The sequence below is a fragment of the Xiphias gladius genome, chromosome 18 (assembly GCF_016859285.1).
Source record: "Xiphias gladius isolate SHS-SW01 ecotype Sanya breed wild chromosome 18, ASM1685928v1, whole genome shotgun sequence".
Classification (NCBI taxonomy): Eukaryota; Metazoa; Chordata; class Actinopteri; order Istiophoriformes; family Xiphiidae; genus Xiphias; species Xiphias gladius.
In genome coordinates, this window is record NC_053417.1 from 2,947,213 (window position 1) to 2,971,557 (window position 24,345).

General features: G+C 41.2%; 2 protein-coding genes across 9 annotated transcripts in view; both read right to left on the reverse strand.

Moving 5' to 3' along the window:
• kif3b (kinesin family member 3B) overlaps positions 1–1,407 on the reverse strand; it is a 13,525-nt gene extending 12,118 nt beyond the window's left edge. The window contains exons 1-2 of one of the 7 annotated variants that reach the window (XM_040152075.1): positions 1,296–1,407; positions 1–540 (exon numbers count right to left, since the gene is read on the reverse strand). The exon at positions 1–540 is cut by the window's left edge and continues 967 nt beyond it. In XM_040152075.1, the coding sequence (XP_040008009.1) occupies positions 1–437 (437 nt within the window). In that variant the 5' untranslated portion in view covers positions 438–540; positions 1,296–1,407. Of the gene's footprint in view, positions 544–637; positions 1,166–1,186 lie in introns of those variants that run through there. The other 6 variants (XM_040152078.1, XM_040152080.1, XM_040152081.1 and 3 more) reach the window with 6 other exon arrangements.
• A 322-nt stretch (positions 1,408–1,729) lies between these two features.
• Positions 1,730–7,570, reverse strand: pofut1 (protein O-fucosyltransferase 1). Of its 2 annotated transcripts, none has more exons than XM_040151581.1 (7): positions 7,319–7,570; positions 6,708–6,829; positions 5,421–5,603; positions 4,952–5,064; positions 4,579–4,771; positions 3,264–3,506; positions 1,730–2,908 (listed from the first exon to the last, which is right to left on the reverse strand). In XM_040151581.1, the coding sequence occupies exons 1-7, from the start codon at positions 7,479–7,481 to the stop codon at positions 2,714–2,716; spliced, it is 1,212 nt and encodes a 403-aa protein (XP_040007515.1). In that variant the 5' UTR covers positions 7,482–7,570; the 3' UTR covers positions 1,730–2,713. The 2 variants fall into 2 exon arrangements, with proteins under 2 accessions (XP_040007515.1, XP_040007516.1); XM_040151582.1 differs by having other exon boundaries at positions 7,440–7,569.
• Between the last annotated feature and the right edge of the window lie 16,775 nt (positions 7,571–24,345).

A 24,345-nucleotide genomic window follows, 5' to 3' on the forward strand; every position in this document is an offset into this window, starting at 1 on the left:
AGATATGATGCTCTCACCAGGTACTGCTGATTCTGGGACCGTGAAATGTGTGTGAAAATGTGCTCAAAGGAGTTAGGAATCACCCCTCTCCTCTCTGGATCATTTCTCACCCCCTCCATAGTGAACGTCTTCCCTGTACCCGTCTGCCCATAGGCAAAGATGGTCCCATTGAAACCGAGAAGAACTGAATCCACCAGGGGCCTGAAGGTTTCATCATACAGATCTATTTGTTTAGAGTTCCAGTCGTAGACTGAATCAAAAGTGAAGACTTTGGGGAGTTCACTGGCTGCAGCTTCCCTGGGGTTCCTGACAATAATTTGGCCCAATTTTACATCAACAGAAACCACCCTTTCAAACTTGGCTGCCCGTTCTTTTTCATTCATGGGGCGACAACGAACCACCACCTTCACTGACTCGGAACTCTTGCTCTTGGACATGGTGAGGAGCAGCTGCCAACCCACACAGCGTGGCACTGTGTATGCTCTATCTTCCAGGGAAGGTTCAGGAACAATTCACCAGTACAACCGTACACATCAGAACCTGCTGGAGAAGACACATTCAATTATTAGTACCAACCTGCAATAGAAACCTTGGTAAAACATTAAGCACATTTTCACACACAAACTGGAGGACTCACTTTAGTTCAATAACACAAGGCTATTGATAGACCTTAGCAATGACACATCTATCCTGACGCTAACATCTGTATTGCAGTTCACCGTTTCCTTGTACGTGGCTCAAAAAAGACTTTTCCAGTAACACGCCACAACAACATGCATTGGAACTGATGAGGTTAGTTATTCGGTCAAAATGGATAACCTCCACGTACTTGACAACGGTGAGCAGCAGCTTTTGCACACTGCTGTTAGGTAATATACAGGTGCCACTACCCCAGTGTAGCTAACTAAATGTAGCCCGTTAACCGGCAGCCATAAACTGCTAGGTTAACTAGTCAATGTTGGAATGTCAGGTTATGAAGTGACAGCCGTGGGGACCATTGTGCCAGCCGGAACATGTCCATAAACCCTGCGTTTCACGGTAGCTCTTCAACTACTGCTGATATTAAAGTAGCGGGTCAGCTAACCAACGTTAGCTAATACAAAATGCAGCCCACAACGAGACCGCAAGACTGGCCTAGCAACGGCAAACACACTGGCAACCTCAGCTATAAGTCTGGTAGCATTACCTGGCTAACGCTAGTAGCGAGGGCATAAATGAACTCAACAAATCGCCACACAAAAACAAAAAGCACATTAGACTCATAAAACCAATGCAATACAAACGCAGCTTCCCACCAGACAGACAGAAACGTCGTTCAACATTTACTAGGGGGCGAACGTTAGCTAATCCATAACTCCCAGTCAGCCATTAGCCGCTGTACATCCCCGCAACGGTCCAGGGCAGAGTGGCCAGATTCAAGCACTACATCCCTCCAAAGAGCTACGTGTGAAAAACATATTAACCCATATAGGCCTAAATATTGTGATTCTGCCAGGGCAAATGGATTACAATTTAAACCAAAAACCTACAGATATATTTATTACTGTGAATAACGAGGTTGCGAGCCCACGTACATGCATTATGAAGACTACAAATTCAAGGTATTCTGACATACCTGGCAACCAAGGCTCAACAAGCTATTTCAAACATAGCTCAGTATATCAGCTGATTCAACTGTACTCACAGCTAGGCTTCCAGTCAAGAAAATAAAACAGGCTGAGGTTGTTGGTTCTCTGAAAATTAGTGTGCTTATCTTTATTGGTGAAAAACATTATAGAAAATATTTGACTTCAACATCATTGCATTCACTGCCACACACTGTGGAACACAATTAGCTTTCAACACATTCCCAGTAACATTCACTCAATTCAACCAGTGCAAATCAACTCTTTTGTTCCCCTAAAACATTTGTTCACATTCACTGAATAACAACTCTGTTCACACAACATTCAGACCAGGGTTCCACACATTTCATTAGTTTTTGGTCCTGGTAAACTGAGAGGTGGAAAGACTGTCTCCTTCTCCCTCCCTATAATTAGTATGTACAGGAGGATCAGTTTCTGTGCTCTCCTTGGAATGGAGGGCAGAGAGGAAAGGAGGGAGCAAGCTGCAAAGAGATGGAGGGACAGAAAAGTATGGAGAGAAAGAGAAGAGGAAGAGTGCAAAAGAGAAAGGGAGAACATGTTCGCTGACACTGCAATCAGTCTTTTCCAGAGTTCACTGAGGTCATCAGAGGTCCTGCTTATATGTCTGGATTGCAAAACATGATTGCAGCTACAGAATACAGTTGTAGCTAAAGGAAATGTTAGGGAAACCGTGTGTTTCCCTTTTGCAGAGGAAAACTGGCTTTACTATAGTGAACAAAAAGCAGGTAGAAGCCAAATCCTGAGAGGGAACATACAGAAACTGGATTTTCAAGCAAGGAACAGACAAAAACCATAGCATTTATGGTAGCAGCAGCATGTCATAACATTTTACAAACATTTATACCACCGAATTGCTAGATCCTATCTTATAAGCCCCTCCTCAGTTCTCTTAGATCAACACCTTATCTAAAATCGAACCTATCTGTGCCTCACTTTCATATCTTGCTCCACTCATTAAGAACCATCACGTAAAAAATAAAAATATTCTCTGCTTTTCACATGCTCTCTCGCCTCGTTATGACAGTCATCCAGCATTAATGTCCTGGTTGACCACATGACGCTTGTATTCAGAGTTCTTCTTTATGATTTAATTTCCCAGGCTTGTCCATGCCAAAAAAGGAGGATGGGAGGCCACGCACGTCCCGCTCCCTCTTCACAAAGGCTGAAAAGGAGGAGACACAGTTGCCGATGAAGTGGTCAGCTTGGCCTAAGATGTATATGTCCAACTGGGCCGAGTCTGGCTGGAGGCTCACCACTTTCACCTGTCGAAAACAAATTCACAAGTAAACAACCAGGTAGAGCAACCAAGTGAGAGTACTTCTCAGTTCTCAATAATGCTAAAGATGGTGTAAAAAACAAAAGAAACTAAACAAAAAAAACCCCTGGTTGCTATGGAATAGTAAAATTGTCATATCAAAAAAATGACATGTACTGTATACTGCTAATTTGCCAACTGAGACAAAACCTGTTTTACAAATTGTGCTACTGACAAGCCAAGCAAAAATCTCGTTCTACATTTAAGGTCACTCAGAAAAAAGAAACAAAAAGAGTCAAATTTAGAGCTGGAGCTACTTATGACATACTTGTGAGTGCATTATAGAGGCTTTAGACACCGACCTTGCCCTTGAAGAGCTTCTCAATATCCCTACTGTGGGATTCTGAGTCAGTGGCAATGTAGACAGAGCGGGCAGAGGTCCTCTTCACCCACAGCTTGACAGCCCTACGAATCTCCACCAGATCAGGAAGGCACATGGTCATGGTGAGAGGCAGGGCTGTCTGTTGATTGTAGCCGACACACTGAGGAGAGGCCATGAAGTGAGGCCCTGTATCACCACTCTTCAGCATTTTGCATGCGTTTTGCTGTATATGTGGATGAAAAGAAAAGATTTAGCTTTGACAAGTTGATGATGGGGGTGAGAACAAATCTAGAACTGCACTGTGCATTCCCACAGACTGTAAAGGTGCAAATGTCACCCAAAATCTACTATGGTTCTGAATTGTGAGTTAAGGGGAAAGGTTCATGTGATATTCTGTATTTTTCTTATTGTCAACAAATCCCAGGCAAAGACTAAAAATAACAATGAATGTTTCCTACGAACAAGTATTGTGTGTGTATCCAAAGCCTGATATACCTTATGCGTCTGTGCCACAGAGCTCCATCAGTGTCCAAAAACTATTAAACACATCACTGAGTCACACTGTTTCACTGGTTGGCATGTTCCTTCATTACATCATTCCTTCAACGGGAACACACACACTGTAGTTTATTTTAACTCAATCCCAAACACATTGTCCTGCTGCTACAAATACACACTAGAGCACCAAATGTGTATTAGTCTGCAGCTGAAAATAGTCCCCAACACGTGTACTACTTCCTCCTGTTTGAGTTACGCTGGATGAAAAACTACAGTGGCCAGCCGTTTTAGAAAATTACAAAGTCTTTCATAAAAATGACACTATACATTTGTGAGGTGTTTTTAAAGATTTACACCACAGTAGGAACCAGTGGTCTTGGGGCCATGTGTCACAGACAGTGTAGGGAAATCATAAAGTATTGAGACACAGACTAACACATTGTAAGTTTTGATCATGTCAGGGGATTTACTGACAATCAGAAAAATATAGAATATATCCAGCCCTCTCCTTTAAAAGATTTACTTTTATCTCAGTGCTAAATGCATGTGCAATAGTATAACAGCATAAACCTCCAAACCAAAGATGGGATTTTCAACCATCAGCTGACATGAACAATCAAAGGTCAACTTTCATTACATACCTCAAAGTTTCCCTTATATAAATTAAACCATGATGTCATATGGTAGTACGAAGCCATACAGGCATGAAGAAAGAGAGAAAGTGAAACACAGAAAAAGAGAGAAAACAACCCCTATGTGTCTAAGCCCTAGCTCATACTTCATGAAGCTCATCTCACCCAGTCGATGCCAATCCTCAGGTGAATGCCAACATATGGCCTGCTCAGCAAGGTAGCAATGTGCTCTTCTCCCTCCTTCACCATCTTGTCTGACCACACCACATAGCGCTGTAGGCCAACATGCTCCTCTATCACTGGGAACTGGGCAGGAGCCCCAGGCAGCGCCAGGACAGGGTGTTCAGACGAAGGGAACCTGTTCCAACAGGGGAAGCATGAAGAGAATCTGCCTGTTCACAGCTTCAGAGAAGGCACTATCTTTGTCATTAATAATCAATGGGAAAATGGAAACCTGGCCATTTTTTATGTTTCATGTCAGCATTGGTAATCCTAAACGTGTCTACAGTCCAGTGAGGCTGCTCAAAGGTGTACTCACTTTCTCATCCACTGAGGTTGGTGGTAGGCACTAAAAGAAATACCACCAAACAAGACAGACTTGTCAAATTCCACACTGACGTGCTCCCAGAATGGACCAAATGGGTTCCCATCCTGAAAATGAATCAGACCCATCTGTCCATGTCAGAGCAATGAAACAGTAGCACCAGCTTCATAATTACTTGGTTCATAACTAGTGGTCTATTGGCCACCAGAGGACAGCATTTCACCCTAAACCCCTTATCACTTGCAAAGGTGAAGATTCTGAACATTGAGGGAGCACTTGAGTCTCTATTACATCTGCTTTCCAATTAAGCTCATTCTATGCTCCTTTCTTCTTTCTTACTAACTGTTTCAAATCTTTCAGGAAAGAGGAATGGTACATTAGCAGACTATCTAAAAGCAGCAATCAATATCATCAAATAATAGCTAGCTCATCAACCAAATAATCTGTTCCACTGGACTCACACCTTCATAGGGCAGGATTTCTTGTCTGCACTACGCTGCGCTGCAGTCTCAAAGCAGTAGGCATTCCTCTGTCCTGAGGGCCAGTATTTGGGGGCCAGCTTCTCCATGAAGTCCTCCAAACTGACCACACGGTGGTAGGCAGACAAGGCCTCTAACTGGAAGAACTCTTTGTATGGAACGTGGACCTGAATAGAATAGAAAGGAATGGTATAAAACAGCACTGTGCAATTCAAGTTTAAAGCATAAGGCAGGTGATATTCTACATTTTTTATCGTCAACAAATCTCATGAAAAGACCAGAACCAAAAATGTGTTAGTCCACTCTTAATACTTTGTGACCTGGGGCTCTCAGCCCAAAGCCATTTGTACCTTCTGAAGATGTAAATAATTAATAATTGGCCACAAATATATTTTAATATTTAAAAAAGGCTCAGTAATTTCCAAAAGTAGCTGAGCGCTGAAGATTTTTAACGAACGTTACCCAAACAGGAGTATATAGTGTATTTCTTGAGGACTATTTTCAGCTGAAGTTCTATGTGTGATTGAGTCAAAATGAACTACATTGTGTGTGTTCACGGCAACGAAGGAACAGAACACCCAGTATAAAGGTGTGATTCATCAATGTGTTTTAACAGTTTTTGGACAATGATGGAGCTCTGTGGCACAGAAAAATAAGATATATCAGGCTTTGAATACAAAGACACTACTCATTAGAAAGATCAGTTCAATGCTGGGTTCGGTCTTTTTAGGGGATTTGTTGACAATAAGAAAAATACAGTATTTCTCGAGATTTATCCATTAATAACAATAGTGCATACAAAAGTTTACTCTAAGTTTAAGGGCATGGTGCAGAGGCAGACAATTTTAGAGGCCTTGAACTTGTCCTGTGACTGTAGCCATCCAGGCCTTTCTCACAGCAGACATTATGACCGATTATAGCAGAGAAACTTGTCAAAAAAGGAAAAACTAATAGCATTAATTTCACCTGCACATTACCAATAGCTGCACTCAGTTTAGGTTTCAAATGTCACAGAACAATCATGCACCTTACTGTATGGCATTTAGCAATATATACTTGAAATGCACTCATGTACATTTACAGTGCTATCTTTAGTCTCTATAATCAGTTTTTGTTTTATTCTATTTCATTCGTTAGTTACTGTATTTTTTTTTTAAACTGCATTTGTTTCTTACCTACCTAATTTGTTTTCGTGATCACACATGATCAATAATCACATTGGTGTGACTGCACTCAGTGACAGTTGCTCATACCTCACTGACTGTACTTACATTGGTGTAAGGGGGAGTGTGGTGGCGGTACACTATCCAGGGAGGGACTGCCAGGGTTCGGTTCAACATCTTTGCAAAGGCCAGAGATCCCAGGAGGTGGTCTGCCTGGTTCCCAAAGCGACCTGAACAATAGCAACGGTCACTCTCAACGTCTCAATTTCAACCGTTAACTTCACACCCCTCACGACAAGAAAATGGAAACTTGAGCGACTGGAGGGAAATGAAGGGTAACCCCGTATGTCATGCACCACATTTCATGGGTGATTTGCTAACATAGTATAATAAAAGCTGTACTCTTCCACTGACTCAAGTTTGTTGTAAGCTCAACTAAGTTAGCTGCTCACTAGCTACTGTTGCGTCTCCTCTGGCGGTAAGCGTTCAAATGTTCTCACAGTTGAATTTTTATTGACCTACACAGCATGTCGAACTTGACACTGGCTCCTCGCAGACTTTAACACAGGTATGAGTTCATTATTAGATGATACGTAACTTTATGGCTATAAAACGCCACTCTCATCGTATGGATGAATGATGTTTTGAACTCGCTAGCTCTGTTCTGTCCGTACAACAGAGTGCAAAAATCTAAGTATCAGCTACGAGAAATGAATTACCCATGCACGGGCAGTACAAAACGTAGCCATTCTCATCCCACTTCAGTTCTTCGGCAAAAATCCGAGAAGTTTGGAACAGAAATGATGAGACTAAGCATGTCAGTGTGAGAGCATGAAATACTTGTTTTTTAACCGCCATTGTGGTTCTTTCACGTCCCAGCATGCACTGGCTTTTCGCCTGCTTCTTCTTCTTTGGGTACAATTGAAAATCCAAACGAGAGTCCGCCCTGCGTCTACGTCCATCTACTGAACCGGAGGTGCAGCGTCATGTGCGGTGTGTGTGTGTGTGTATGTGTGTGTATGTGTGAGTGAGCTAGGCTTCATTGCATCCCTGGTAAAAAAAAAATTAAATATTATAATTGTGTCCCTTAACCCTGAGAGATAGAAAGTGCCTCAGCATTTACAGTATGTGAAGAATTATGGGAGTCATTTGCTGAAGACATGACCAGGCTTGTCATGGTCTGGAAAAATAAGTATACCTGATAATCAGGCTGGATTGTTATTCTTGTGTCACTTTATCGTTCAGCCTGAAATTGTGTTTGTGTTTGCTCATTTCTTGTTGGGAGGGGGTTTATTTTACCATCCAGTGGGGATTGTTGAATTTGTCCCGCTGACATGATTTTTGTTACATCAGTCGAAGAAGTATGATTTAATAGTTGATTTAATAGTTGTTTCTGTGAGTCGACTTACAACAACTTGTACAGCTGTGAGAGTTGGCATTTTTCATGTATGGGGCCTGGTGGCGAACTGTAGCTCTAGCCCACCTAAAAAGCTTTGAATGGTCTGTTGTTTCTCTAATAGAGCAAAACAGCCTTCACTGGGTACAACACCCGACCTGTTGGGATAACTGGAGAAATCTTGCAAGTTGGTAGGGAATCAGTGGTCTGAAAACAGACAAAGAATAAATAAACGAAAACCTTCACAACCCTCCTCAAAGTTTGATTGAAATATTGCTAAATTGTGATTTGTTTCCCGAAATTTGTTACATCACTTTTTTTCTTACTGAGCCCCACCCACTTTAAACCATCGAGAAGAGCTAATACAAAAACACAAATACAGAAGTCTCCAGATTGAAATAACCAGTAAATAGATTTTCAGGTTCTTTAAGATTTCAGTTGCTCTGCTGGAAATAACCATAAATAAATTATCTGTAATCTACAATTTAGGGGAACTAATCAAACACTGCAGCTTCATTCTGAACCTTCTAGAGTAAAACTATATAGGAAATGAAACATAAAACAATAAGAAGACTAGGCAGACACAATTACTTACTACAGACAATCTTGTACAATCGTAGCAGTGTGATGTGAGAAATTTTGTGATTTTTCATCAGGGTGGATAAAGTGTGAAAAGTCTTATTCCAAACTGAGACATGAACCGTTGAAAAGTTGACACAACTCTTGCAAAATGAGGATGTGAGAACACAGGTCAGGTTTTTCCCCCTGACATAAGGTGTTCATTTATTTTTTGTAACCAGGCAAAAGAAAAACAAAACTTTACCTTTCCAGTTATTAGCGTTCCTGACAATTGAGACATCTGAAAGCGTTTAATTAAAACATTGAAAGCCCTGTATATACATTAATACTCCTTCAGTGGACTTGACAGCTCAGAGCCTAAAAAATGCGCCAGTGCCACCCAAAGACTGGTTGAAACTAATAGTTGGATCTAATGTTACAGCAACAACATTCACTTGAAATTTTCAAGTAACTTACGAGCTTTAAAAATTAATAACGGTGGGTGCCTGCACATATTGCCAACATATTTAAAGTCTAGAGGAAAATCGCAGCTTGACAGCAAGTTAAACACTATCAGTTATTCAGTAAAATATCGTTTGCCTGTTCTCTTCTGATCATTGCTGCAGACTGACAAACAAAGCGGTCACACAAAGTTCACATTGCAAAGAGAAAAAAGTGCATGAGACCTTCCCGCTTTGCTTCGGATTCCCTGGTGGAAATCAGATGGAGCCAATCAGTGCTATGTCCAATGATAATGACTCCGATGAAACGAAGAGCAGCGTTCCCAGAGCTCTGTCATTAGAGGTTCTTCATGAGATGTTCACATGTGTGCTCAACATGCCCGAAACCAGTTTACTGGGTAGGCATGGCAACGTGCGGCCTGGGTGCGGTCTCAAACCTTTGTTACTTTCATTTAAATGTGTGGACTCTCTGCCAGCCGGCCTTGTTTGACTGAATCGACTGGTAGTTGCTTAAATGTGTCAGATTAAAGAGTTCATTATCTACCGTGGAGAGGCTCAGTGACACGGCTGATTTGCATACGATATGATCTGCATGCAATTGTCGTTCATTATTACTCCTGGAACAGCTGCATGCATGCAATTCAATGGCGATAATAGATTATTATGATCTAACAAATAGCACATGTGGCCAAAACACCAAAAAAGTATGATACTTAATAAGGAATATGGAAATATTTATTTTTCTGTATTTAGACCTAAATCAATGTCTTTTTTTTTTGCCAGTTCTTCACAGGGAAGAGCTTGAGAAGTTTTCTACTCAGGCCTTTGCTAATCTCTCAACATCCTCCCGTTCAGCCAACCCAGTCTAACGTATTCTCTCTTTGTATTCAATCACTCTCGTTTTTCTTTTCTCTGATGCTCGACAGCTGGCTGTTCTTTCCCTCTTTTCCTGTGTCGCTCTCTGTGTCTGCTCCTCCCCCATCCCTTGAACACACACTGTTTTTCATTGTTAGAGATGACAGCAATGATAACAATGCAAAGAACCACAACTCACAGTCGGAGTATGAGACAGAAACAGAAACAGAGGCAGAGAGAGAGAGAGAGAGAGCGAAAGAGAGCGAGACCTCCTTCAGGTGTACAAATGACATTCATCACAACAACCAAATGAAACAAAACAAGTTCACCTTACTTTACTAATTATCTACCCATTTTTATAGATATTTATGGAGTCCGATATGTAAATGATAGTAAATTGTAAATTAATCAATAGACGGTGCAGATGTTAATAAATCAAATGAGTTTTTACATTTAGTTTTTTTATGTATCTTTGACTCACAGTCCTGGGTTCTGACAATTTCATTTCCCTTTTTGAATCTATAAGTTCCTCAGACACATAACAGTTGACTTTGAGAAGCTGCAGAGAGAGAAAGCTTGCAATTCATTCTTACATCTAAAGATGCATGTATGTCACTCACATTTCCTCCTTTCTCCCTCTCTGTCTTAACCTCTACCTCTTTCTTATTCATTGCTAATGCGGAAAAACAGGCCTAACACCCTGCCTTTGGCCTTTCAGAAGAGGGAAATAAGGTAGACAACCTTAAACAACCTGCCTCCAGTTGACCTTTCTGTGTTGTTACTGACAACCTGGCTTTCAATTCAGCTGAAGGCTGTGACTAGCACGCTTGGTGTACTTTCCCAATTGCAGCATGCAGAGACCAAATATATTTACAACTTAGTTAATGTTAAATCCTCCAAATCTGCAGTTCTACCAAATAGGCCTTTAATACAAAATAAAGGGTAAAGGTAAAGGAAATCTTTCTGAAAATAATAAAAAAAAAACTAAACGAATCTAACATAAAACTACCAAAACAGTGAATAATTTCAGCTGTAGAGATTTGTGCTCCGACCTTTTATTAAGTTTAAGACGTATTGAGAAAACCACCTGAAACGAAACTCTGTGATAGCTTTTCTCTCAGCTGGGATCCCCTGTTTGGCAACAGTGTGCCTTAGTGTCATGGATATAAACTGAATCTAACATAACATAAAGGTAACAAAAAAGCTAAGACAATATCCAAGACTAACAAAATGGTCTGTTAACAAAATCCCTATTTTTAGTTTTAGTTTGCCTATCAGTTAGGATCCCCCTATGACAGTGGTGTGTTTTAGTGATATAGAGAAAAACGAAATCCACCATAAAGTATAAAAAATTAACAAAACTTGTTTTGGCTGTGAGGTTTTAAGAAAACAAGCCAACGCCCTTTTGACAAAATGCCTGTTTTTGTTTTTCATTTTCTTCCCTAACTGTCTGAGTGCCTTAGTGATTTGGATAAATACTGAAGTTAACACGAAACCAAGACAACGCTTTTCAGTCCTAACGATTTATTTAGACATAGAGACGTTGAGCAAATGGCCAAAACTAGCAGATCTCTGTTGACAAAGAGCCTATTTTTATTTCCAATTTTCCTCTCAGCTAGGATCCCCCTTTTTCAAAGCATGCTTTAATCACGTGGATAGAACTGAATCAAGCATAAAAGTTACAAAAAATAAAAAAAATAATTTTGGCCATTACATTTTTTTTTAAACATAGACTTGTTCAGAACAGAAAATATCCAAAATTAACCAAACTCTGTTGACAAAATACCTATTTTAATTTTTTTTTTTTCCTCTCAGCACCACCCACCTGGCAGTGGTGCACCTTCGTGGTGTGGAAAGAGACTAAATTTGTCATAAAAGTAACACATAGCTAACAAAACTCAGCAGCGACGTTTTATTTAGATTTTGAGGTGTTTTGGGAAAACTAGTCAAAACAAAACTCCTACTTTTAGTTTTCCTTTTGGTTCTCTGATAGGATCCCCCGGTGCTGTGCCTTCATGAGACTGATAAAACCTGAATGAAAGTAACAAAACTCATTTAGGCATTAAATGTTTCATTAGATTTAGTGTTAGGAAAATTAGAAAACTGCCCAAAACCAATAAATCTCTGTGGACAAATTCCTATTTTTAAGTTTTACTTTACATCTCAGCTAAGATCCTGTTTGGTTGTGGATAGAAATTGATTTGAACCTAAAACTGACAAGAAGAACACACTCATTTTGATTGTGAAGATTTATTTAGACTTAGAGGTGTTAAGAAGACTAATAAAACTGTTGGCAAAATGTTTTTATTTATCCGCTCACGATGCCCCTTTGGCAGCGGCATGCCTTAATGATGTAGATAAAAACCGAATATGAATATGAACATGAACGCGAAGGTCACAAAAAATAACTAATTTTTGCATCTCAAGATTTATTTAGATTTACAGTTGTTAAGAAAACTAGTCATAACGATCGAAACTCTGTTTACGAAATGCTTGTCATTATTTTTAATCTCCTCTCAGCTAGGATCTCCCTTTGGCAGCGGCGTGCCTTTTGTGACGATGATGTGTAGCTGGACGGAACACTCCGCGTTCCGCCCATCCACCTTATCAAGCTGCTGCAGACCACTGGTGTGGGCTGTCTGCGACCTGATACCCCACCTCATCACAGAAAAGCCAGTCCCAGCTGAGATAGACTTCCGCACCTTCGCGATGCCTGTGCTACCCTGAAATTATCACACGCCAGATGCTCAGTGGTTACATAATACACACAGGATGTGATCATTAGCTATCTTTCATTGCAGCACCACTGTGTTTGATATCATCTTAACAGGTATTAGCATGTTGTGTAACACTTGTGTTCTGGGCAAGGATCACATAGATTTTTAGGGTGTGAGAGGTGTATTTTAATAAAACTTCACATACTTGGATGTCGGCTGTGCTGTGCCACTGGGCGTTTATGGTTGAATAACACCCAAATGTTATCAAAAACCAAATAAAAACCCTGGCTAAACCAAAGATTCTTAAGCCTTGCCAGCCCGTAAACCAAACGGAATAAATTTAGTCTCACCCTGAGACCCAGGCTCATTAAAACATACCATAGGGTACCACCTTATTTTTACACAACTATAATTAAGGAAATGCTGGCCCAAACAAAACTGCGGGAGAAAATAATGTCTGTCCACAGCTTGCCTCTGTCCCATGTCTGCACAACTAGAAGGGATGATGGTGTCTTTCGCTTTGCATCCTGGTGGTTCCCCCCCTCCCATCCTTTCTAAGCTGTTTATCGCCTATCTCCGCTAATGTAAACTGCCCATCTGTTTTAAACAAAACACATAAAAACACACACATAGTCATTTCCCACTACGCCAGACCCTGACAGAAAGGACTGCTGGGTATTCTGGTGGCAAGGAAATACACTCCAGATGTGAACAAATTGTCCCCCTTACTAATTGCCATTGTGTTCACTGATGCTGATTTTGGATCTCTTGGGTTTGTATAGATGGGGCTGAGAGTGCTTACCAGAATCTGATAAGCGCGTGCCTGAGTATTTGTTTGGAGGCTGGGGTGTGTGTGATTATGAAGCTGATGGTGATAAAAGAAGAGCTGTGAAGTAAAAGGGCGTTAAAGGAAAGCGAGGTAAATTGGGATGACACCAGAGGAATAGTTTGGGGATCTGACTACTGTTATACCCATCAGGCATAAACAGACACAGATTTTTTCTTCTCAATGCCTGATGAAGTCTTAATTTAAGGGAGCCCATTGCTTTCTACTGTCCTGTCATCATAACTTCTGAAAGGCTGGCTTCCTTGTCCCTCGCAGTGCACGTAATCAGGACTGATTAGGTGTGTGGTAGGCAGACACATGTGAGGGGAGCGGCTGCTCTGGAGGCTGCCCCTGCTGTTGTGCTCGCAAGGCGGTTTTCTGCACGTGAGAGGTTTCCTAGACAGTCTGGAGAGATGAGAGAGACAGACAGAGAGGAATCAGATGAAGTCATCGCCATGGAATGATGTGGCGTTTTATAAGACGGTAAAAAAATCACTCCACAACTCTAAATAACAGACCACCAGGCAACTGCAATCAAACCTGACTGTGGTCGCACCAACCGCACTGTAATCCAAATAAACAAACAATGGCGTAATGAAAGAAGTCTCCCTCTTTATGCTGGCAAAGCGCTGCACCTCATCGATCTTCAGCCCTCTGTTTCTCTATCATCTATTCTTGTTCAGTGTCTGCTTGTTTTGCAGCATCCTCATGTGAAAAGCTACTGGAGGAAAATAACCAAAACAGCTGCGTCAGACTGCAACTGCTGGGAAGAGTGAGGATTTCCCTGTAAAACGTCAATTTTACATTCTCGACATAGCATTAAAACAGTTCCGGTAACCATGGATCATTTGTTTGACATTCATGCAACTCAGGGATATCAATGACTCTGTAATAATGCAATACCAGGCTACAGACAAAACCTTCTATGTAAGCTGACTTGACTGGACAGAGAAGACGTTGTTTTATACGAAAACACATACTTGTGTTTCATAATTTTATCATTAGATTGATACAACATTTCATGTGCAACTTCTATGTAATGTTACCTTCTGTACCACATGGCCAGTTTACTGTGAAAAAAAAAAAAAAAAAAAACTTAACCAAGTGCATCAGACAACTGACGACTTTCGACATTCTCTAAACTTCTTAATTTATTACAGGCTAAATAACCAGCTGCCTTTGGTTTTGTAAGATTAAGACACTTTAAAATGGACCATTTTCTTGCCTTTACAGCTATGTTATAATGTCAAAGCCACAAGACTTTAAATATATCTATTTTTCATCGATCCTTGGATTAAACAGAGAGAATTTACAAATAGTTATGTGTAATACGTGTATAAAGATTAACCCTAATTCTATAACAAAATGTAATGGAATAATTGCATCATTTTAATCAAATATTTGACTCTTTCCTATAGTCTGGTTCTGTAATGTATAAAGTTTTAAAATGATTTAAATGTGTAATGATTTAGCCTACTGTATTACTTTTTGTACACAGCATCCTCATGAAATCGTTCTAACATTTGAATCTTTATTATTTCATCTGACCTTTCTTAGTTTAAATATTTATTTCTTAGTAATTGTTTTAATAATGAATGAATAATGAATGATGCATAACCACGACAATGTGCAAATCTGCCTTTAAGTTAACCGTAAAGGCAGATTTGCAAATCGAATTTTGTTATTTAGCCATCACTTTTTATAAATGAAATTCCAAAAATATATATTTGTAAGCGAATAATTAATCTTGTGGAGGGAAACCTGCTTCTACAGCCTCTTTCCCCCCCCCTGTCAGTTGAATGTTCAATTATTATCATTTTTCACTCGGGCTGCTCTCAGAAATAAATGTTTGCTTCAAGACAAAAAAAACTTACTTGACTTTTTAAAGCGGATTGTGATTTTAGGAGGCTCGAATTCCTTAAGAGCTCCAGCACTCGGGCTAAGGTAAAAAGGGTCAGATTTGGTTTGTGTCCGGTTTTCCCTCCGGTTGTTTTGCATGTAAACAGGGGGTGCCACTGCACAGCACACCTCCGCACATAAACACAGAAGTCCGACCACTGGAGGATCAAAATAATACCTGCACACTTTAGATCCAAAATGATGACTGTCCTCGGACTTTGATCTGTGCTTTCGCACCCGTCTCCTCTGAAAAGAGAACCGAACTACATCATGTTCACAAGCCATTTCCCCCCACACTGCAGCGACAGGTAAGCCTATTGTGGTTTCGGAGGCATTTCCCCCGTGAACAACGGGCATTTTCTACCCCGCTCCTCTGTATTGAACACGCCAAAAGGCTTTTGGTGCTTTCAAGTTCGGTCGGAAATGTGGCCACTGTAGGGGCGCGATTGATTACCAAACCAAATGTGAATAAATATATCTCGAGATCTCTATGATTCTGTGTTGTTCTTTTTTAATTAAGTGTTCAGACTGCAGCTAAAGCGGTAATTTTTAAACCGTTTATTTAATTTAATCAAAACACCAAAAACTGCCACTCCAACATAAAGTAGCCTATAGATATCTGTTTCATGATATAGGCTAATCATATCATTCATTTTCTACATAAATCAACAGGCATAAAAATATATCTCTTTCGTTAGTGTTCATTCAACTGATCTCCAACAGCACGTAAACGCACAGACAGAAGTGTTTCCCTATAAATATGAAATATGGGCAGGCGGGCTGCACTTGAAGGCAGCATTATTGAAGACTCTTGCTCCCCCACCCCCCATACTCGCTCTCTCTGCACAAACACATTCACCCCGCGGGCTTGGTGGGGCTGCTGGAAGCCCGTGGAGGGGCTGGGAAGAGGTGCTGGGGGGTTAGGGTGATGAGGAAACGAGTTGATGTGCCCTGGAAGTAATTCTTTCACCCCCCACAAAAAAAAAAAAAAAAAAGAAACACAAGGTGGGAGAAACGGGACTACCACCAACACCACCTTTAACACGTGGGGACCCGGGGCGACCATCCACATTCCTGCTGATGGGCTGATAATCCTGCCCGTTTTCTTCCTCTATACTGTCACTTGTTAACGCTTTACCATGAAACGTGAAATAAATCATGTGAAACTGCAGAATGCATGATTCAAGTACATGTTTTATGTTGGATGATTAAAACACATTAAAAAAAAAAAAGAATTGAACGAGTGACATTTTGTTTTTTTCCCCATAAAACATTTCTGTGATGAATGAGCACAAGGAAAACGTTCATGTGAGCCAAATAAATGTGAGAAAATCTTACTTTTCAATTATGAAAATAAGAGAGATGTGTTTTGTGGATGCGAGTGTGTTCCTCGCACGTTTAAAACGCCTGTAAAGGTGAGGGGACATCGCCGCCGTTCATTAGAAAGCATCGATTCCTGTTGCGAGTGCACATTTTCTCCTGTACAATTTCATTCAAAACGGGCCGTTAGGAGCGACCAAACCAATCAACGACTCTCACCTCAAATAACGACACCGTTCACTGGCCACATAGCCGATATGGGCTCGTGTCCTGACTGAAGTGGGTCCATTTTTCTCTCATTCCTATTCGCCTTCCGAGGATGACAACAGCGAGCCAATAAAACCAACAAGACAAATAAAAAAATTGTCTCATTCTATCAACAGTATTAGGCTACTGCTATTTTTAAATATCTGTCTTTTCTTATATTGAACAACTGTAATAAGCCTCGAAAGTAGTTAGGAACATTGAAATACTTTCAATACATAATGCTGTAATACAATTTTGGCTATAGGCAGCACTGTGAAATCCATTCTATTATTCGATGTTAATATGTCAAATGTCAAACACTGGCTCCGTTAAAGGCAATGTAATTAGGGTTTTTTTTTTTAGAAGGATTTTTTTTTTTTTAAACATATCAATGTTTTGTTTTTGTTTTTTTTTCAGGAGCCGAATGTACAGAATGCACAAGCGGGACTGCAGGTGTATGAACCGGACCACTGCTTGCGACTGGGAGGACAGGCTGCAGGCTGCTGAAAAAAAAAAAAAAAAAAACCCAGTAAGCTGTCCCTGCTTGAAAAAAAAAAAAGTTTGTGAAAGTGGCCTGACGTCACACTCCCACAATGCTTACCGCCCCATAACTCCGCTGCAGCCTGAGGAGAGCCAGACACACTCTCAGGCCCCGAATATAGAAAAAATATTGGGAAAAAACAAAAACAAAAACGGGAACAAATATCAAACGACAGATCGAGGGGGAGAAAAGAGCGTGGAGCAGCGGCGTGGGCTCTCCCACGGTGGGTTTCTGGTCCGGTCCGGGATGGAAGGTTACCGGGGCTCCATGCGAAATTGACTAATGCGGTGCTGGAAACTTTTAGGTGGGTTAACTGCTCGTTCTTTTTTTTTTTCCCCTGCAAGACCTCATAATGTGGCTGCACGTCCCGATGTGTGCATGTGTGTCTTTTAAACAACTTTACGAGCTTTACCTCAACTCCCAGCTCGCGCCGACTGACACATCGACGTGCGCGACACTTGAATTGTTATGAACGTGTTGTTACCGTCGCGCAATCGGACTCGGCGTAATTTTGCTCATTTTCGTGGCAGCGTGGAAGGGATCTGGGCATTTAATTTTCAATTACGCGATCGCCTCCCCTGCCCCTCGAGGCTTTTTTTTCGCTCGACAGATCGGTTGCAAAATGCCAGGCTGGGAAGTTTTCAAACACGGTGCACTTGGTCCAGCGGCCCGTCGCGGTTGACGTCCGATGGTCCGTGCAAGTTTTCGGCGATCTGGTCAGTCTGAAGCAATTTCCGACTATTTATCAAGTGCGGCATGCCGTTGCAGAGGAGAGGGAGATAGAGGGAACGTCCCATGGTGTGTGGTAGTTTGCGAGAGGAGAAAACTTGGGATAAAAGTTGCTGTGGTGTGGAGGCTGTTTTCTGTGTGTGCATCGCACGGTTTTATTGTCTAAATTGGGAGTTTGGGGACTGATATCCACTCGCCCCCTGTAACTTTGAAGCCGTTGTTGCAGACTACATGTGTATTTGGCCTCTTCGCTGGGTTATCTACATGGCTTATGTCATGTTTGTCGCTGATCGGATGTCGTGTGTCTCTTGCCTCTTGGCTGCATGTGTTCGTCTGTATGAGAGAGTGTGTGTGTGTGTGTGTGTGCGTGTGCTTTTCCTTGGAAGCGGGTAAATAACAACCAAGACCCCACCAAAGGGGGGGGGGGGGGGGTAGGGGTCAGAATGTGGGGTTTCAGTTTATGCACTTGTTATTGATAGCGGACTTGGCTGAGGGGCTTCTGCTCTTCACACATTTGTTACCAATCAGCAGCGTGGAAATAAGCAAAAACATTTGTTGAAATAACAAAATACCAATATTCAGAAAGAGAAAGTAAACTGAAAAAATACTGCTGCAATATGGACTAATAATGAGTTTTCAGTGAGCTTATTGCATTGTGTTGTTTTTCTGTGCTTTCACTCTGAATATTCATGTTATATTTAGGTCTTATTGTCACAGCAATGACATCATACAATTTCTGACAAGGTTACTGCAGTTTGTCTTACTGTTGAACACGGAGGCTGCACTCACAGTGCACCTTGTGGTATTGAGATGTTTTAGCTATAAGCTATAAGGGGACATCCTGTGCTTATACAGGAGTTACATATGTATGTAGCTCTCCACTGCAAGACAGGGAGAACTCCCCAAGGCTGCAACAAACACATTTTTTCAATATCAGTTAATCTGCCAGTTATTTTAGCGATCTATCGTTCAGTCTATGAAATGTCCAAAAAAAGAAAAAGAAAAAGTAGAAAATGCCTGTCTCAATTTCCTTAAGCCACAGTTGAGGTCTTTAAATAGCTTGTTCTGTCCCATCAACAATCCACAAAGTCCAACATCATTGATTTACTATCACAAAACACAGAAGAACGGCGAGTCCTCAAAACTGAAACGCTGGGATTGTTTGGTATTTTTGTTTGGAAAATGACTCACACAATTACGCGCTTTTCAAAACACAGTAGCTGCTGATTAATTTTTTTGTCGATTGCCTAATTGATTAATCAGCTCATTGTTTCAGCTCTAGACTCTACCTGTAATGTCCGCTAGGTTTCTCATGGAACGAATACCCTTCTGTAACAGGACGTCCAACACTAGCATTACTCATCATTTTACTGATAGCAATTTTATGAGATATTTGCAGAATGTAAAGGAAATCCGATTCTCTGCCTGGTTTGAATGACATAGCTACACACGCTACTCAGACATAATGATCTACTGTAATTGCCCGGATGATTTGTTTAGGAAAAAGAGGCCATCAGTGATGTTGTAGTAAATAAGATTAAAAATGAGGTAAATTATGACCTAGAGGCAGTAATTATTATATGGCTGCAACAACAATGAAATACATGTATATAGATATATATCAATATCTATATGGTACTAAAAACTTCCTTAATACCTCAAAAAGATCAATGTCAAAGTTGCAGATCAATAGAGTCCCGTAATGTGGGAGGCTGGGTGGGTTTTCACCCCTGCCGGCGACCACCGCACATTTTCTGCTGCAGTGTTTTTGAGACAAGCATGTTCCATCAAGGCCTCCAGCTACATAATAAGGAAATGGAAGTGAGGTGGTCACGAGACAATGCCTTTGTTGCCGCCAGTTGAAGTGCAAGTCGAGACCCATGTGTTGATGTTTGCCACCCTCTCACTATAACAACCCTGTTAGCGATGGATCTGCTGCACAGGCTTTAATTTCCTCCAGAGATTTCTCAAACATGTAGAACATTATGTGAGGTTGTTGTTATTCTAGGGCACCTGTTTTTGGATGCAGTGACAGATGTACCTAACTTGTGTAATTGGCATTAATAGTTAAAAGAGCAGAGGTGAATTTGTGAACTTATTAGAAAATAAATTCATATCAGTGTGTTTACTTATGTGGTGAAGACATCATTAAAGAACTTTGAAAAAAATAAAAAAGAAAGAACTAAACAGTCCAGTAATTAGCTCGCAAACGTAAATTTCCCCCTTGTTTTTCTTTATCTGTTAGTGATTATCTATAGATTAATAATCACAAAGAGTCACTCTGACTTCTAAATATTTTTTTCACAGTCATAAACTCCTGATTATTCATGTTATTCTGGTGCCCAAGCAATCTAAGCTGCTCCGCTCTCCAAAACATTTTCTGCCAGGGTCCTTGAGCCAGCTTCTTCTCATTAACTTCCATGCATTGCCTTACATTACTTCCATGCCCCTGTGGTTGGAAGCAGCACGTTTCATGTTTGCCTTTGTGATTGAGTGAATGTGTCTGCCTGTGAGAGCTCGCACACATGCCTGTTTTTGAGACGGTAGATGTGTGCATATACGTGTGTGTGTGTGTGTGTGTGTGTGCCTGAACTCATGGTGCAAGCTTGTGTGTTTGCAAGAGAGAGAGGGAGAGAGAGAGAGAGAGAGGGAGAGAGCTGTTTTTGAGCTAGAGGGAGGTCTTCTCCTCTGTCAATCCCCCACAATTCCTTGCACCACTGTGGGCAGCAGCAGTGGTGGTAGAGGCAGCAGAGACGGTGGCGGCGGCAGCAACAGCAGGCTGATTTCCATGAGAAAAGAGCATCAGTTGGGTTAATGGGAGGGACAGCCCTCTGAGGGGACAAATGGTAGTTAATAACCAGGGAAGAATCGGAAAAGCTCTGATCCCTTTCTTTGTACTTCTTCACCTTCTAGAGGCAGGGATGGAGTGGGGTGGGTGGGGGTGCGGAGGAGATGGGTGAGGGAACAAGGGACACTGGGTTCATGCTAGAATGGATGTTGTTCGCTGAAGGGCTGCAAGAAGATTGTACTATTTGTTATTTTCTCAAGACAGAGGGAGAAAAAACTGGCGAGCTGAGAGCCTGAGAGCCTGAACCAAATACGGGGCAGTGCAGAAGTAGTGTGCATGTGCATGTGCATATGCACGGGTTGCAGTTTGTGTATTTAAACTTTTTGTGTACTCACATGTACACTGGAGGGTTTACTTGCATGTGTGTCCAGTGTCATGGGACAAGCAGGGAAAGATTGATTTATTTGTGATGTGTGAGGTTTCACACACAGTGGCTGCTGGTCATTCGGGTCACTTTGAGAGAAGGATGGCTGGAGAGGAGGAGAGGGATGCAGGATATACAGACTGTCGGGCAGGGGAAGAGTGGAAAAGGAGGGGAGAACGCGAGATGTTTCAGGATCTCACATGCATTATTAAGTGCAAAAATTAGCATTACCTAAGAAGGGATTCGTCCTTCCCAGGTAGGGCTGGGTATTGAACAACAATACTGAATGTGTCTGCAGTACTGAAGCACTGCACTGAAGACTGGGACTAAATACTCAGTCGGATTCATAGTCTTGTTTATTTATTCTTTAATCAGATATTTACTGATTTTAATCATGGTTTTGCCAGTTTTAGTATATTGAATATCAAAAAATCTAGCCCTTTGATACCCATCTCTATCCACTCATAGCTGGGTGTAATAAATTGTGTTTACACCCCTGGTGGGGTTTCCTTAGTATTTGTGGGGGTTTCTCATCCTTGCAGCTTTTATTTCAAGCTACTTGCAGCTATTTAAAACTTAGGAATCCTATGTAAGTGCTTAAAATGAAATGATAATTTGCAGTTGATGTAGTGGCATTTCCCCAGTCATTTTTACACTATGCAGCCAAAAACGTTGTTAGAATGTGTTAAGACAGACTGTGAAAGTGAGACTATGTAACCTTTGAAAAACAACTCAATTCAGTTAACTCAGGGGATTTCCTGCTAAAGACTTACATGGCCTGGTCTGACCAGTAGCTGGCTCATGTTTGTGAACATTAGCAAACTTTAGATGGCTATTTTCATGTAACTGACATTACTGAGTCACTTTGCTGACTTTATGACCCTTCTGTACTTGCAGTTGCTTTTACATTATGTTCAGCATTTAGCACCATCCCAATATGGCCAAACAAGAAATCGAAGTTGACTAGAAGTTGACTAGTAAAACACATTCAGGAGTTTTGCTGCTACACTTTTACTTGGTCTGATGTGATCACTATCTTATTATGGCCAATGTCACCGAACGCTAGCAAACTTCAAATAGATATTGCTGTGTAACTGGCATTGCTGAATCCGTTTGCTGACTTCATGGTTCATCTTGTAGTGTTACACTATGTTTAGCATGTGCCATTTTCCCAATATTGCCATGAGGTTTGCTGTTATAGTCATATGTTTGTCTGATATCACGATGGTGGCTAATGTTAGCTAATGTTAGCAAACTTTAGATAGATAGTGCTTTGTAACTGACTGTGTTGCTGATTGTTAAGTGTGAAAATACATTCATGACCATGGAAATGGTAGTTTGATCAAGTTGTCTTAACTCAAGTTCCACTTACAGCACTAGCTTTTTGAACTGCATGTCATGGTCGTCATCAGCAGATAGGGTTGGATGATTTTGCTGAATCGTTAGTCTCTGTTAAAGCAAGTACAGGCAAAACAGTTTTTGTTTTCATCTTTTACATGAAAGTTGATCACTGCTCTAATTCATAAAATAAACTTCTGATATTAAACGTTTTCATATCACTCTTTCACATCAAATGAACCCGCTTTTTATTTGAGTGCTGGATGCACAAAACATCAGTCTTTACCTTCTTTATGGTAAATACAGCAGTATATACATTTACTACATTCAGTTGGCAGCCGTGACAGAGAGAAGAATTATGCTTTGCTGTGTAATAGACTGATTGAAAACAGACATAGGCTACGAATGTGCGGAGCAGCGCAGCGCAGCCCAGCATACACACGCACGCGCACATGCACACACACATGCACGCAAATACACACACACACACACTCACATACTGTACACACAGATATTTACAAGACTAATTAAAGTAAAAAAGAACCTTCACATTTCCATTTTTATTATCTAAGGCACAACATCAATAATACAGGCACACATGCTCTCATTTACTCAAACTCTGGCAGATGCTTTTTGGACCAGCGCACATTCTGACGGGTCCTGCAGTATGCCGGTCAGAAATAGTAAGAGGATGCTAGATGCTTGAACCACATACTGCCACTTTTCCTCGTGGATCTTTTTCTAGGAAGAGCGGGGCAGCTGTGGCTTTTCAGAACCTAGATCCATCCATCAACCGGCACCCATGGTTTACACCGCACAACACACATATACACACACACACACACACACGCACATGCAAACGCACTCACACACACACACACACACACACACACACACACACACACACACACACACACACACACACACACACACACCGTCTTTCCCTCTTTTCTCTCCCCTACTCCCTCCTTTCTCCATTTCCATGTATCTTCATCTCTTTCCGTCCTTTCTTTTCTTTTTCCTCAGCCCCTTTTTTCTCACTCGCGTCCATCCATCCCTCTCTGTTTTGCCCTTCATCCATCCTTCTCTCCCAGACTGAGTTTACAGCCCCCAGGCCACTTCCGCCAGGCTGTCTGCAACAGATTTATTAATAGGCTTTTCTCTCTCTGCAGTAAACACAGCGTCGGTTAAGGGGGTCGTCTCTCAGACACTGATAGACTTGTACTTAACCTTAGGCACTGACTGACTTGGGAATAGAGGAAAGTCTGTTGGTTTCAAAGATGCTCCATGCAGATTAAGTCAAAGAGGTAAATAAACTGGAAATAAACACTAGTATGAAACAGAAGTGACTTGCAGTAAAAGAGCGAAATAGATTTGTAAACTTTGCGATATTTTATTGCACTGTTAAATTTTCAGGTTGAGTTTGGTGAGGTAAGGAGACAGGGTGGCAGAAGGGATGACATGTCACAAAGGTAATGTGATCGATTTCATTACATGTGTTGCTAAATTACGATTGGACACTTCACCATTCGGGTGAGGGGTTTAGCGAACGTTCAGTTCCATGACAAGTGGGCAAACTCCATCTATTGGCGAAGATTTTGCGATTAGATTAAAAGCTTCAGAATCACAACTAAATGTACTGTGGTCA

What these genes read in the sequence shown, in the direction of transcription:
- pofut1 (XM_040151581.1), bottom strand. Translation starts at nt 7,481, where the DNA reads ATGCTGGGACGTGAAAGAACCACAATGGCGGTTAAAAAACAAGTATTT. An exon ending in TTTGTACTGCCCGTGCATGG is followed by an intron (nt 6,830 to 7,318) that starts GTAATTCATTTC and finishes GCTATTGTTCAG; the next exon opens with GTCGCTTTGGGAACCAGGCA. An exon ending in AGAAGCTCTTCAAGGGCAAG is followed by an intron (nt 2,909 to 3,263) that starts GTCGGTGTCTAA and finishes TGTTTTCGACAG; the next exon opens with GTGAAAGTGGTGAGCCTCCA.